At 30.7% G+C, this 16,291-nt stretch overlaps 1 protein-coding gene across 2 annotated transcripts; it reads right to left on the bottom strand.

Moving 5' to 3' along the window:
- Positions 1–2,207: 2,207 nt before the first annotated feature.
- Positions 2,208–13,325, bottom strand: LOC131179417 (serine/threonine-protein kinase STY46-like). Of its 2 annotated transcripts, XM_058146261.1 has the most exons (16): positions 12,811–13,323; positions 12,261–12,375; positions 9,640–9,725; positions 9,360–9,479; positions 8,289–8,343; positions 7,473–7,583; positions 7,307–7,357; positions 6,253–6,428; positions 6,067–6,174; positions 5,817–5,890; positions 5,502–5,677; positions 5,283–5,378; positions 3,460–3,540; positions 3,325–3,378; positions 3,052–3,186; positions 2,208–2,596 (listed from the first exon to the last, which is right to left on the bottom strand). In XM_058146261.1, the coding sequence occupies exons 1-16, from the start codon at positions 13,044–13,046 to the stop codon at positions 2,516–2,518; spliced, it is 1,755 nt and encodes a 584-aa protein (XP_058002244.1). In that variant the 5' UTR covers positions 13,047–13,323; the 3' UTR covers positions 2,208–2,515. The 2 variants fall into 2 exon arrangements, 1 of the variants encoding a protein (XP_058002244.1); XR_009148415.1 differs by lacking the exon at positions 2,208–2,596 and having other exon boundaries at positions 3,093–3,186; positions 3,460–3,556; positions 12,811–13,325.
- Positions 13,326–16,291: the final 2,966 nt, after the last annotated feature.

Here is a 16,291-nt window from a genome sequence, read left to right as displayed (position 1 = left end):
ATTATTGGAAGTGTTTTTCACAGGTTCCGAAGAACTGTTTTCTCCATTTTTAGCCGGTATTCTGCCGGATTTTCTATAAAATTTTCGAAACCTCAAATAAATTAAAATTTTAATAAATGACTTAAATGAATTATATTTCACAAATTATATTCAAAACTATGATAAAAATAAATTAAGAAAGAATAAAAATGATTGAGATAAAATAGAGTGTTCCGGTACACTGTGTGACATATCTTACTCGGATATACTGTAGATGGGTAAGGGGTGTCACACATTTAGCTCTTCTCCCTGAAGGGGGAAGGTAGAAAATCGCGGAGGTAGCTAGTGAGTAAAAGTATACTTTAAGAATAAAACATGTAATTAAATAATCAAGTTCAAGCAAATGGAAATGCAGTAGTCACACAAGTTTACACAACACAATAAATCACGTCAAAGTTGTTCATGTCACTAGTGGTTCTCCCATCCCATATCATAGTATATCATATCCAATGAGCCTAACCCCGCTTTGTGAGCTACTCAAAACTTTCTCTTATAATTCATGACATTTTATTGATGCTAGATATACAGAATTGCCTTACTTGACATCCCTATATCATAATCAATAAGTGAGCTCATGCATCATGCTATTACTTTACTTTCATTAGGAATCAACGAGTCGTCTATGAATTACCAGAACATCACAGATAAATATGCAACATCTTTGTGATTATGCATTTCTAATGTATAAAAATAAATATATAATTATAGTAAAATATATCATATTATTGTCAACATGCATGAAGATACATAGAATGTAATAAAGCAATTTAAATATTCATTTAAAAATTTTAAATTCTACTCACCTTGGATTATTGTTGGACTTTATTATTTCACCTATTACTAAATGGTCTTTAGACTTTTTTACTTTACTTCTTTGATATCCTAATCCCTTTTCTACAATAATAAAATTTGAGGCTTTTTAGTTTTGGGTTTACATAATTTTAGTTAAACTACACTTTACAAGCGCAACATGTTCAACGGTCGAAGTCTGGGTTTTCAGCTACAGAAGAAGCCATGCACTGTTATGTGACTATTCACATGTTTTGGCTGCTGAACATTCATGTTTTGACCGCTGAACATTGGATTTCTAGAATTCATCCATAATCCAGAACTTAGGATTTAAACCATCAAATCTCAACATCAAGTCCTAAAATTCTGATTATAGTAATCCAATCTTAAAAATTTCTGAATTTCAATTTTAACATCATTAAAATGTAACCTACTCTAAATAATTTATAGGTTAACATAGCTAAATTTCACTAAACATTCTTTCAAAAATGGGTGTACTTCGGTTGGCACTCAACTTCAATTTACATCATAAAAATTCTTAAACTTTAATTTAATATATTTTTATTTAAAATTTTTATAAAAATGTTCAGAAATAAATCATAATTATATAAATTTTCTCTCAAACTTTTATAGCTATTTTAAAATATAAAATTTTTATTTGTTTTTGACTTATTTGAAAAAATCATACTTATAACATAGTCTAATATTTTTAAAATTATTTACAATTAATTATTTAATTTATTTGATAAAAATTATGTAATAATTATTATTGTATCTTGAAAAAATTTAATTATATTATTTTTACATATATTACTTTTTAATTTAATTTTAGATTAATGTTTACAATAATAACATTTTGTCTTATTTTAATGATATTCAAACTGTGATTAGGTATGAATATTTTTTTTTAATATAGATTGATATTGTGTATAATTTTTTTTGTCTAACTTACATTAGCCAAATAATATACGCAATGTTAAATTATTATTCAGCATATTTTGTATTAAAATTTAGTTTGTGAGTCAGATTAAAATTGAAGAATGTTTATAATACATCTTTCTAACTTGAAGGACGATAAGAGAAGTTCAAGTATTATTATAATTCATTATTGTCCTTCAAGTATTATTGTAATACAAATTAAAATGGAAAAACATCAGACAACCATGGGAAATTATCCCGTTGCCCTTACAAACTAATCTAGCCCCCCGGTTGGAGACTGGAGATAACCATCATCTTCAATTATTTATTTATTTATTTTACCCACCGGGGCTTATTATTTTTTAATTAAACTATCTTTAAAACACGTATAGAAACTTTCAGTCCATTATTTAAACGTTTCATGCAAAATCCATAGCTCCCATACATCCCATGCACGGCGATTGCAATAATCAAACGATAGGAATTGTTAATAAAATCATAAGAACACTATTTGGTGTATTATAAGGCCGCCAAATATCTGGTTTGTTACTCTTACAAAGCTCGTCCGCACAACCCCTCACTGCAGAATTTAATGCTGTGATCGAACCATGTGAAAATGGTATCGAATTCCCCAAAAATATTAAATAAGATTGATTATTTGGACAAAATGTTATTACCACGTTGATGACCAGATAGATGAAAAGATGGCTTACATCAATTAGACCTTTTCTTCATCAGCTTATGAACATCTTTATACCTACGTTCTACTTCAGTGGTGGTGCCCCCTTCGTAACACAGATAGGAATCCTCCGGATGATTTGTCCTTGCGCCCCTCGCCTTCTTCCCCAACCTGCATCAAACAGGTAATCGAGTCCCAGATAATGTTACTAGCAGAGAAGAAAGCAGCCAAATATAAATGATAATAATTTATTAGTGTGATTAAAAGTTTAAACTTGTAGGTGAGGGATCTAAGAATAGTTTCATATCTCTAAGAAACCCCCACACACAAATGCTCACTAGCTTTAAGCATGAACAAGCACAGGTCCAATTTGGCTTATGTTTAAATATTTAATTAATATAATTAATAAATGGGCTTGCTAGGATTCAAATTTTAGGCTTTTTAATTTGAAAGTCTCGGGTACCACGTCAATAAACCACTCAACTTAAAAGTTCAAGCTTATAGGTGAGGGCTTTTCTAACAAACTTAAAACAATCAACTCATAAAAAGAAGGGGGGGATGATTGCACGAGATGTTCCAGTGCTTCTTATTTACAGATAGCAGAATGTCCATGCATGAGAAGGTACCTCCTTCGCTATTTGCTGCAGAATCTCTATGATCTCAGTGAAGTCTGGTCGTAGTGCTGGATCTTGCTGCCAACATTTCTCAAGCAGCTCAGACAGCTTTGGATGAGTGTGCTTCGGAGTTGTTGGTCGTAAACCCTGAAATCATGTCAATGAAAGCAGCATGTGAAATAAATCATGAAGTAATTATATAATTGCAAATACTCTTGCAAACTCTATTGGATATATTATGAACAAGATTTCAGCAGATGTGGACTTGCGACAAGGATGTTGTACCTTTTGGACCACACCAACAGCTGCTTGCAATGGGGTTAAGTACTCATATGGAAGCTGTGAGCCAAAAATACATCTACAACTCAGAGATAAAAATACCTCCAATGAAACTAGACAAAGTTTGATGAGCAACAATACCTTTCCGGTTAACAACTCCCATAATACAATCCCAAAACTAAAAACATCAGCCTTGTGGTCATATGGTTTGTGTTCGATGACCTTCAATGCAAAAGAACTGTTGTAAGAAAATGGTGAGATGGGCACACAATTAGAAGATGCTTTCACATCAAGAAAGCAGAGTGCTATTCACCATTCTGAATTAGTAAGAAACAGCATGGGTACACAACAAGTTATTGCTTGGAAAGTGTAGAAACCCATCATCCATTCGCAATAAGACACAAGAAGGTAAGGCCATATCACTTTCCTCAAAACTCGAAAGTTCTCCCTTCTTACCCACTTACCCTCTTCCCTTCCTCTCACTTGAGCACATGCATAAAATATAGATTACTTATATAAAATTAGTACGTTACTGATGGATTAAAGATCTTTTACACTTCTAAAAAGAGTTTTAGCAAATCCAAAAATAACATCCCAAGAGAACCTAGGTAATGACCAGACTATAATGCTATGATATCCAGTCAAATTTTCACCTAGTATGCACCACAGTCACGAACAAAGAGGTGTAGCATTCTTATATTGCAATCACTCATATGGTACAAGTTCAACTAGTATGGGAATTAGTTAAAACTTCAAATTAAGTTAAAACTCCCCATGATATAGGTCTACCCCTAGTTTTCTTTTCTCTTACAGCTTCAATATGCTCAATATCCCATGACAACGCATTCACTAATCTATAATACCCATATCCAAACCATGTCAAGCTCCATTTTTGGGTAAAACTCAAGATATATTTCAGTTTAGAATGATTTGTACCAAACAGGCTCGTTGAATTTCTTGACTAGAGAAAAAGGTGCAATGTCCTCAGCTTTAAATGGCGAAGATGATGTGGATTGATTTCTGCCACTTATGGTGACAGAGTGTGATGATATGGCAGCTCAATGCTTTGCACAACTGACTACAATCAGTGGCGAAGCTAGATATAGTATTAGAAGGGGCCAAACAAAATTATAAAATAATTTATCAACTATTTATATTCACTCAAATATATATATATATACTTCAAATATATTGTGCAAAATATTTTCATTCTAAACTATAACACTTGAAAAATAAAAAAAAATTCATCAAGTCATTAGTTCAATCTATTTTATTCATTAATTTTCTAAAAAAAATAAAGTAAAAAATAAAATAAAATTAAACATTTTTGTTTTAAATTGGGAAAGATCAATAAATGAAAATATTTATTAATTAAATTAATAAGAGATAATAAACCATATTTAATTGTGATTTATATTTACTAATTGAATTTATAATTAGAAATAAATAAATTTTTATAAATTACATAAATATTAATATTTTAAATATAATTTTTATAAATATAAATATTTTAGATATAATTTTAAAAAATTTTTATTTAAAAAATTTATAGGTGGTGGGGAGGCATGGGGCTTGTGGCCCCCCCTCCAGCTCTATGTAACTCCGCCCTGACTACAATTGTCTAGCACTTAAAAAGTAGAAAAATATGCTTAATGTAAATAAAGAAAAAAAAAAGAGCATTTCTTGTAAAATGGGCTAACGGCTCATTCACAATGCAACACAATTAAAAAAAAAATCAAGTTGTTTTGAAATTTGAATGCATTTGGATCAATAATGACGCTATTAATACCTTAAGTGGGCTTAGATCTAGTATTTTAGCCAATTGAAAATTTGACACTTCTAAAGCTGTAAGGCATGGGTTTAACACCCAAGCCCTTCCTCTAAGTACCAAATGGGAAATTAAAAGGAGGATTAACAAGTAAACACAAAACACTTTGAAACTAATGTTTGTGAAATAAGTGTACCTCAGGAGCCATCCATCTATAGGTCCCAGTTTCAGCTGTCATAACTCCAGATTGTGCCTTTACTCTAGCAACCCCAAAATCAGCAACCTTAACCACCTAAAATGCTAGGAACAAATATAAGTGCTGTTCTACTTATACATGGCATAAAATACAAATCCTTCATCACATTCTCACGCCTCAAAGATTAAATGACAATATAAAATTAAGGAAGAAGCTTACTTCATTTTCATCCATGAGAAGATTTGCAGCCTTCAAATCTCTGTGGATTATATTATTTTGGTGCAAGTAGTTCATTCCTTTAGAAACATCTATTGCCACTTTAAGTAGGGATGGGGGCTTAAAGACACCCTTCTGTTTGTGTAGGTAGTCGTAGACACTTCCACCTGACATAAATTCTATTTAACAAGAAAATAAAAATGCATAATTAGAGGAAGATAACAAAATTTACAATTGGAGAAAAAAATTTGAACAAGTGAAAAAATTAATAACATAGAAGGGTTGTCATGAACATTCAAAACAATCATTTGCATTTACCTGTTACAATGCACAAACTTGGAGGCTTCGTACATGCACCTATAAACTGTACAACATTCTTATGTCGAACCTTCCTACAAATATTCAGAAGCATATTTAACAATTAGGAAATGAATAGACCAAATCTAAAATTGTGGTAGCACAATGGATGATTCATCTTCGACTTTCTAAATACTTTAATAAATTATGGGAAAATTTCTACAGCCTAGCAATTCAGATGACAGTGCAAGCTAAAGACATTATGTCAAACCTCATTATGAAGACTTCCTGGGCAAACTCTTTCTGCATATCCGAATCTATACGCTCAGGTTTGAGGACTTTAATAGCTACTTCCTGACTACAGTACGTACCCTTGTACCTAAACCAATTGGCTGGGGCAGTTAATTGGAAAATCCAACACAATTCAGCACTTGCATCTGACAGAAAGCACACTTACAGATCACCATATGATCCAGATGCAACTTTGTTCTCAAACTTTAGGTTGTTAGGATCAATTTCCCAGACATCAGTTCCATCATTAGGTATTGCCACATGTTCAGGATCATATTTGATTTGGGTTTGCTCATGCTTATCAGTATGTGATAATGAATGATGATTCGAACAATTCTGCTTCTGCGCGTCAACACAGTAAAATGTGAATCGAAAATGCATTTGCTTGTGGTGTTTACAAGTTGCATTTCAGCCAGAAACGTACCATCTTAATTTGAACCATTCACAGGGGATACAAAAGATAAAATCCATCCAATTCAAAAAGATACAGATAAAACATAACTGCCGACCAATTAAGATCCCAATGGTATAATTCAACAAACTTTAGTCAAATGAACAAAAACTTAATCCCAACATAGTGGGCTTTGCTACTTAAGTTATCAGTCAACATATGGCATTGTCCATAACTTCCTAGTTGACTCTTGCCCAACTTCTAGTACACGTAAAATACAACACAATGCTCCACTGGCTTCCAGAGTTAGCTCTTTCTAGCAACTATTTGAGCGTAACTTTTAAGTTTTATAATGGTTCTCTACTGACCAAAATCCTCTCCCACCATAAATAGCCAATTGTTTAATGGTTCATTAGACAAATTAATTTTAATGTGACATAAGAAATTTTGCAATGAATTTCAGTTTGTTGCATCCCTCCAATTCACTAGCTTTTCATATAACTAAAAATTATAATGGCCAATAAGTAATTTATCTCTCTGTTTGAATAGAGTATTCTGCATGCAAATTATTCAATACTTGAACATCAAAAATCACATTAAGCCTCCACTTGACCCATCAAGACAATGCAGAAAATAAATAAATAAATGAACTTACTTAGGAAGGAGAATAATGACAAGGGCATTGTTGGACAACATTTCTAGAATAAGCATATGATGCAATATAAAACTAGAATCCAAAACACAGTACTTTTCATGGATGATTTGCTGTGAACTGCATAAGTAATTAAGAGAAACTTGTCATCATAATGAACAGGAACCAAATAATTACCTCAATCCTAAAAACTTCCTTTTCCAATGCAATTCTAAGCTGCTCTGTTTCCTGAAAATATCAAAACTGTCCTCAGACAGGTATCTATGTATTTAAAATATTTTCCTAATTTATGACTTAACTATTCAAAGTGTTAACCTACTAAATGTGTGAAATCTGCAAGTACCTCATATGGCCAACCATCAACAACAAAGACATCCAAGGAGTAGCCATCAACTGTGGAGAAAGCATGTGCTTCTTGGATGTTCAACCCAATCTCAGCAAGTAATGAAGTCAACTGCGAATTTTGCACAAGATCTATGACTGCATGAATCAAGAAAAGGAATTGGAGAAAAAATTTATACTACACATGTCAGATAGGGAAGATTGTTATTTGTTGGTTTCATTAAAATTAATCAAGGGAAGATAGTTATATGTGATCTCCTTTAAGATTAATCGATCTCAATAAGCAGCAGCTTCATTGAAATAATAGCCAGATGCCCATTTCGCATGCATCTGAACTGCTTTTTGGGAAAACACCCTTTCAAATGCTTTCCAAAAAGCAATTCCTAACTGTATTTGAGCTGTGTTAGGGTTTCTGTTGCCAAAACATGTGGAAAATACCTTCAAATCAATTTTTAATTGCTTGCAATCAGTATGCTTTTGAGGAAGTTTTTCTTGACCGCACTAACAACAACAATGCCAGGCAGATCCTAAATGTGGTTATTTAAATTATTAATTTCCAAATTACAATATCAGGCACCCTCTTGTTGCTCACAAGTAATTTGAGCTATTTGACATGCAACATCACCAGCCACCTCAGCTGCTAGCTGACAGAATCAACAAGTGAAATAAATACTAAACTACATTTGCAATCATTAAAAATACATACTGAAAGTAATTTCATGCAAAGGCCTACACTTTGACTTTCCCAAGTCAATCAAACTATGGTAAAACATTATTAAGGGCAATTTGCATACTCTAACAAGCATACCTATCTTACCTGACTAAGAAGTTTTGGCTTGTCATCAGTTGAAAAAGTAATTTCATGCAAGGGCCTACATCATTGCATTACAGAAAGAACACAAATTTCATCATTAAAATCTATCAAAGGTGTATAACATAAAGAGAGTATGAAGTAATATGACATGATATAATCAAGTAGAACTAAATGCACAGAACAAATTAGTTGTTGCCTCACTAAAAATGTAAAATCATTTGTTTCAAGTAGCAAGCAATATGCATAAAATTAATTTGTGCATAAACACATGCAAAATACCTAGAAAATGAAGATGAAATATTCAATCAGATTGCACTTCCACTGCAAATATGCTGTATCTTAATTGAATTTCCATCTCAAATATGTTGCGTCTCATATATAATGAAAATAGAAACTAAAGTCCTCAATAAACCACCTTCAAGGAGCTTTTACCCAGGGAATCAAAGAAACAAGCAATATACCTAAAATTGCACATAGATGAATGTAAATTAACTAAAAGTTGATGATATATTTAATCAGATTGAACTTCCAATCAAATATGCAGCTTCTCATACAGAATGAAATAGAACTTTGTCATCATTGTAACAAACTTTAAAAAAAATATATGATAATTATGATCCAGAACCTACATAACAAAGAATATTAGGAAATGTAAAATAGCATAATCAGGTCCAGGATGACATTAATTTATAGCATTTTGATGACTTAAGAATTAGCATAACAAATCTCTCTCTCTCTCTCTCTCTCTCTCTCTCTCTCTCTCTCTCTCTCTCTCTCCCTTTGTATGTATGTGTGTGTGTATACAATTGAGAGTTGATTCAGTGAAAATACAACTGCATACGCCCCTCAACTACCTCCACCTCTCAACCTTTTGTCAAGGAATAGGAACAATAGCATGAAGCATTATTTCTTTCAACACACTGAAACACTTTTTGTCATATTTTTATTCCTCTAATACAGAAGAAACAATTAATTATTAAGACTACCTAAAAGAGTTGAGACACTTTTTTAATTCCAGGAAAACTAAAACATTATGAACTATAGCCTACAGAACATGTTTTGATTGAGAATTACCGAGAAAACTTTGAATTTGCATGCACAGAATTATCACCATCATCATTTTCATATTTAGTTGCTTCAAGTGCAAGCGCTTCAAGGTTAGGTGATGAACCAAAGGCAGGTGGTGGATGTATGCTGACCATTGAAACCAACTAGAGATGTCAGCATTATTAATGACAATCAGTTAAGGGAAATACACAACAAAAATACAAGATAAAGGAATGAAGTCCATGCTCAGATTTTACACTTGATCTGGGCTCCGGGAAACACAATGATCTAATAGAGAATATCACACCTCTTTCTACTATTTTGGGCATCTCCTTTATGAGGTGAGTCTGAAAGCTTAGAAGCAGCTAAATTCCCATCAGAAACAGAATGAACCTGCACAGAAGACAAATTAGTTGATAAATCATAAGAGTTCCAATCAGCAAAATTGCAGACAACAAATTAATAAGTTCTGTGGAGGGTAAAAAGAGACGAAAGAAATTAAATTTGTAATACTTATCCAATGGAAATTTTACACTCGGAACACAAAATGATTAACAAACAATGATTAGAAGATGGAAAATGTAAATTTTCACTAAGAGACATCAATTTGACTTCTTAACCTAGTGATCCAAAACTCAATGAAAGCAGACAAATAAATTAGCAACTGCAATACGCCATCTGTGAAAAATATCATCAAAATGTATTTATTAACTAAATACTATATAACAACATTAATATACAAGAAATGACAGCTATGCTAGTGATAAACAAACACATTTTCACTCTTAACAAAGAGAAAGCAATGGCCATGCATTTCCAACAGCATTGAAATTTCATAGAAACTACTTGAGTGGAAAATGACGTACTAGACTATTCACCAAAAAATCCAAAATCTCAACTGAACTCAACTTAACTAAGCCTTTATCCCAAAAATTTGGGGTCGGCTATATAGATTCGCTTTCCAAAGTTGTTTTTTGCGTCTAACTTGCCGCATATTTTTTACTATTAAAATTCTGATACTGAGTATTTTTATCTACACAAATGATCTAAACCATAATGAAGGTCGATACCAATGTGCTATGAACTTCCTACTTTTTTTAATTACTAGCTGCTGTAAAGTTTGCCACTATAAATTAGTTCGTAAAAAGAGACATACAAAGGTTTAAACCTTTCTTCAGCATAAAGTTCAGAACTCCAATCTCAATAAGATGACAATCCCCTAATAGGAACTTGAAGTTTTCTTTGGTATACAAAATTCATTTTGCACATCTTCAACATGACAATTTATATCAATCTACAGCATCTTGCAATAAAAGTGATACAGGAAATCCTTTCATCAACAATAATAATTTTATTATTGCTAAAACTAGTGTGGGATTATTGCTTACTTATTTTAGTAGTTTATGTTTTATTTTCCTTAAACACTAAGTATTCCTAGAGTGTTCAGCATTTCTATTTTAGTAATTTCTAGTCTAACTAGAAAATTTCTGTTCTTATTAATACTTATCTTATGTATTACAAAAAGAGAGAGCCAATTATCAATAAAATTCAGTCTTCTATTCTGCAATGAACTCCATACTTATTTTCCTTGTGGATCAAGGATGCTTAAGATGTAGAAGACTAGAAGTAATCTAACCTAGTTACCACACTTCCATCCTGCGTCAAAAAGAGCATTCAAGGACAAAGATAGGATACGAAATAATTTGAAAATGTTAGGATCTATGCAGATAATTAGCCCATTGTGAGCCGGCAGTGAAATATAAAGTCACTAATGTCAATTGCATTTATCAAAGATCTCCCAAAATAATAGTTAAGCATATTCATGATTCTTGTTTGCAAGGTGAAAAATAGAAACAAAAAAAGGAAAAAAAGAAATCATCCCACCAGTCCCACATGGAAGTACATTAGCATCATTGTTTTTGCTTCTTGAACTTAACCAACATTCAAAATGCAATCAAATCCAAGCCAATCAACACACATCACAATAATTCTAGCTAATGAAAATATAAGCTAAGCTGTCGATGATTGCTTATCAATCAAAACTTCATTGTATACAAGCAATGTTGAACCAAATTTAGAAAACATAGTGCACATTCATGAAAAAATAAAAATACTAATAATTAAAAAAAAAAAAAAGGAAAGATAGTGCACTATGTATTTTACTTTACAGTATATCAAAATTCCAGCAAAAAAATTTTTTTAACCATAATCGCTGTAAAGATAATATGAAAGTGGTATTTCCAGGAGAAGCAAAGATAAATTCAGATTGGCAGAATTAAAAAAAAAATTGTGCTGAAAAATTCAAGTCAAATTCGGCTTTAGCCAACCTAATCTGAGTCAAACCAAGTCAACTCCAGTCATAACTTGTGATTTATGACAAGTGAGGATCAAAACACTTTTTCTTTTACCATGATCATTGTATCAAGCCAAGCTAAAGTTTGCAGTTCAGCACATTTAATAACTTTCTACAACCCAGATACTTCATAGCCAGTAAATGAGTACTGAATCTAAAATACCAAAGGAAAAAATATTGACTAAGCAACATGTAACGATGGATTAAGGACAAGAACCCAACTTCAAGTGATATTATGAACGCTTCTTTGCAGTCTAAAAGGATTTCACGGGTGGGGCCTAATCATTTGCAAATTTTAAAAACATCACCAAGAAAGCAAAACATCACATCATCGGTGAGAATATCCTTCAACCCCATATAAAATGAGTAAAAGAAAATAGAAAGGGGAAAAGCTCAAATATAAATAGCAGTATTGATTGCATTAGTCTCCAAATACCGAGTGCATGTAGTTTTTCCGATAAAAGACACAACAGTTGTTCATAGCACCAAGCATCAATAAACCTAAAGGCTAATCAATTAACTAATCAATCATGGCATTGGGCATGCTTAGTTGTAAACTTATTGAATCAAGTCACCTGCACTAGGCGGATTTCAATGGAAGGTCTATTATCGGGATCATGAGCCAATTGCAATAATCTCTTGTGCATAAGTACGTCTTCCGCCCTCTCCACATTCACATCCAATGCATATCTGCAATACATAAGATCAAGCACTTAAACGCCAATTTAATAACTAACAAAGGGAAGGAACGAAAGTGAACAGTACAAGCGCTTGAAATGCCTATTAAACCCCCTAAAATTATCTGATATTTGTAATCAACAACGAGAAAATAATATATCAAATCTGCTTTTTCTGAGTTCGTTCAAATCTTAGAAACTTTAAATTAACTACCAACACGAAGCTAATCCACAAAACTCAAATCACACACACACATAACCAACACATTAAAGTTTTATAAACTAAATTTAAAAGTTTGAAAAAGAGCAAAAAAATCGTAATTTCCATATCCGAATCTCAATAGCTAACCAGCACCAAATCCATCAAGCAAAAACCTCAATAGTCATAACTACACACTACATATATAGAAACACAAACAAGTACGCATGAAAGAAAAAGTAAAGGTACCGAGTAGGAAGACGATGAAAGTGAGCCCAGAGTTCATCGTCGAAACCAGGCCGATTAGCCTCTTCATTGTTGGATTGTTTGAGCCGACGAAGAACCTCATTGTACACCTCTAGCTTCTGTCTCTGTTGCCGTCCCTGCACAAGTGAAGGCGACGGCGACAGCGAAGTCGAAGACGACGTCGTTGTATCATTAACTCTGCTTCCACAACTCTCATTATCCTCCATCATAACAACCATTTGGAGGAGGCCAAAGAAGAAACGAATCAAAATTAAAAAATACAATAAAATAAAATAAAAATGCGAGAGAAAAGATTAACGATTTTCTTTGAGTTGTTCTACGTTACGAGGAAGAAACTGGGTTTTATCTTGGAGAAGCAGAAAATTAAAATTTATGGATTTCTACGAGGCAGCGGAGAGGTTTGGTTTCGTTTGCTGCTTTGCTGTGCTGTGTTTGTATGTGTTTTCTCTCGATATAAACATGTATTTTAAGGTTTTTTTTTTTTTTTTTTAATTATATCTATCTGTAGAGTCTTGATGTATTTTGTGTTCGCGGAATGTTTAACGGGCGTAGTGCGCCAATTGATGAAATCACGCCGACGTGGATTTCCAGCCGATCCCCTTTGCCTGTTGGTTTAGATTATCCTTTAAGAAAATAAAAATAGTAATTTAGTAGAGTAATTTCATTGTGCATAAAGCATCTATCAAGTTTCATGTACCGTCACTTCTATTCAACGTATCATGATTTCTGCTGTAATTCCATTATTTAAAAAATTATTTATAAATATTCCCTAATAAAAAAACCGCAGATAATGTCTTCTGATTTTTAATAATGAACTAAAAAAAATTTAAATGTGATAGTATTAAATATTAATTTAATATAGAGTATAAAAAAAATTTATATGCAACGTAATCTAATTTTAATTAAAATTTCTTTTAATTATGAATTTTTAAATTTGAATGAGCATTTATTTAAATTAGCAGTTATTAATCAATTAAAATATAGTATCAATATCGTAATTATAAATTAGTATCTCCAAATTAAGTTATTAAAAGTAATTGTTTTTTTGAGTTATTAATATTTTTTATTTAATAATTAATTATTAAATACTAATATTTAATAATTGATTTGAAAATTTTAAGTATTAAATCTTAAGTATATATATGTTTTTATTAGGAAAATTGTAAAATATTATTTTAGTGAAGAAATGGAGAGTGGAGATTCAAACGTAAATCTTCGATTATTAAACTAAATTAAATTAAATAAATTATAAAATATTTAATAAAAATTTAAAAAAATAAAAATTTAAACTTAAATATTAGGTGATTGATATATTTTTAATTATTAAATCAAGACAGATTAAATCATTCTGGAATTAATAGTGATTATGATAAAATACATGGCAGCGTATTCTAACATTTTCCATATTTGAGGGCAAAAGTAATCTCCTATAACTTAATATAGCAACACCATTCGGCCAATGATCCCACACCATTCTCTTAAAGACTCCACTCACGATCAAAAGGTACAAAGTAGCATATTCTGAGAGCCCACAGGTTTTGGATAACTCCGGAGGAAAAAGACCCCTCGTATTGATTCTATAAATAAATGGTTAGGTCTCGGTTATTTTGGTCATTTGGCCTAGCTTCATCTTCAAAGGCGACATTAGATGTGGCACCGACTTTAAATCGGTAACGAGCATCGAGCGGTTAGAAAATATGGCACAATGTAAAACCCAAAAGAATGCGACTCCTCAACCCTTGGAGCAAGCGTCAAACATGAAGGTCAAAAAAGTAATTTCAACATTAGATATAGGGACTAATGAGGAACACAAAATAGGTAAGTTGAGTTGGTTTGGCTTTGCAACCTTTCCATAATGGGACTCAGGAGAAAGTTTTAAGAAAAGCACCTTACTTTTTTTCCGTTGATGTTGGCTTGTAAGGTGGAAAATGAATAGGAACAACGATAAGAACATGATATTTCATAAAATGTGGCCTCTTAATTATTTTGCATTAAAGTGACACTTTTTGTTAATATTTGATCTTAATTGTAATGGAGTCTAACCAAATTTAGGTTCGAGTTTTTATTTTTTAAATCATTTACTAAAAAAATTGTGATTGTATAGATTTTGATTGTTTCGCGAAAAATATTTTTTATATTTTTTAATATTTGATATATTAAAAAAAATTAATAAAAAATATTTTTCTAATTAAATAAAAAGTTAAATATTTGTAGAGAAAATAATTTACTCTTTTTAAGAGAATAAGTTTTTTTTTTAACTTTGATAATCTTATTAAGATGTAAAAATATTTATATATACATAACATAAATATATATCATTAGTTTAATATTATAATCAAATAATAAAAAATATTTTTATGAAAAATATTTTTTATATTCAATTTATTTTTTGTGAAATAATTCAATTTATTTTTTGTGAAATAAATAAAATCTTAAAATTTTTTTTAATATTTTAATTTTTAATTGATTGGATGTACATATCTAGATGAAAATTTTGATGATTGTATATATTACATGAATTAATTGATTTGTTCAATTATTTTTAAAGAAAAAATTTATTTGATGACCATGCAAAAGTATTAAAAAAATGCACAAATTAAAATACATCTTAAAAATTGCAATAAAATAATATACATTATATCTTAGGAGGGTAGAAAATGAGCTAATGATGATACACCAAGTCTATCATTTGTATAATAATCAAAATATAAAAATTGTTCACGTTCAATTTTCAAAATAAAATAATAAAAAAAACTAAATATTAAGCCAATTAACTCAACTTACTAAGATCCGTTTAAAGTTAAAGTCGAGAGATAAAAAATATATTTTTAAAAAATTATTATTTTAAATATTATTAAAGTTAATTATTTTAAAATTTTTATAATTAAAATATAATAAATTTAAATTTTAAATTACTTTTTAATTAATATATTTTAAAAAATATTTTTTATTAACAATCCTAATAATAATATCAAATATATGTTACAAATATTAAATTAAAGAGAGTAATCTCTATTATAAAATTAAAAACGATAAACTTTATGTATAGTCCATCTCTCATCTCAATAATAATAATAATAATAATAATAATAATAATAATAATAATAATAATGAGATGCACGGTTAGATTGAGATTTCAATTCGACCAAGTGTTTTTCACTAACACATATACATTCGGGCCTAGCTAGCAAAGAATCAAGTTCGCAATCATTTGATGGTTCTTTCTGTCATTGTTGTGCCACTTGGCCGAACCTCATTCAACAACAATAAGATTAGGATCACCCAAGCCAGTGCCAAATTATTAAATATATTTTTTATATATATATTATCCCTTATAATTATATAAAATTTATTATTTATATTATAAAAAATTTATTTTTTATAAAAAAAAATATTATTTTTCAGTACTATGATATTTCTAATAATTAACTTACATTCAGTATTACATATGGCCGGTCGTTAT

The sequence above is a fragment of the Hevea brasiliensis genome, chromosome 1, assembly GCF_030052815.1.
Source record: "Hevea brasiliensis isolate MT/VB/25A 57/8 chromosome 1, ASM3005281v1, whole genome shotgun sequence".
NCBI lineage: Eukaryota > Viridiplantae > Streptophyta > Magnoliopsida > Malpighiales > Euphorbiaceae > Hevea > Hevea brasiliensis.
The sequence above is the reverse complement of the archived record's forward strand: the minus strand, read 5'-3'. Positions and strand labels throughout refer to the sequence as shown.

Coding starts and splice junctions, on each gene's coding strand:
- LOC131179417 (XM_058146261.1), bottom strand. CDS start 13,046: ATGGTTGTTATGATGGAGGATAATGAGAGTTGTGGAAGCAGAGTTAAT. Junction 3,541..5,282: donor ATAGATGGATGGCTCCTGAG/GTACACTTATTT, acceptor TTTGCATTGAAG/GTCATCGAACACAAACCATA. Junction 3,187..3,324: donor CTGTTGGTGTGGTCCAAAAG/GTACAACATCCT, acceptor ACATGATTTCAG/GGTTTACGACCAACAACTCC.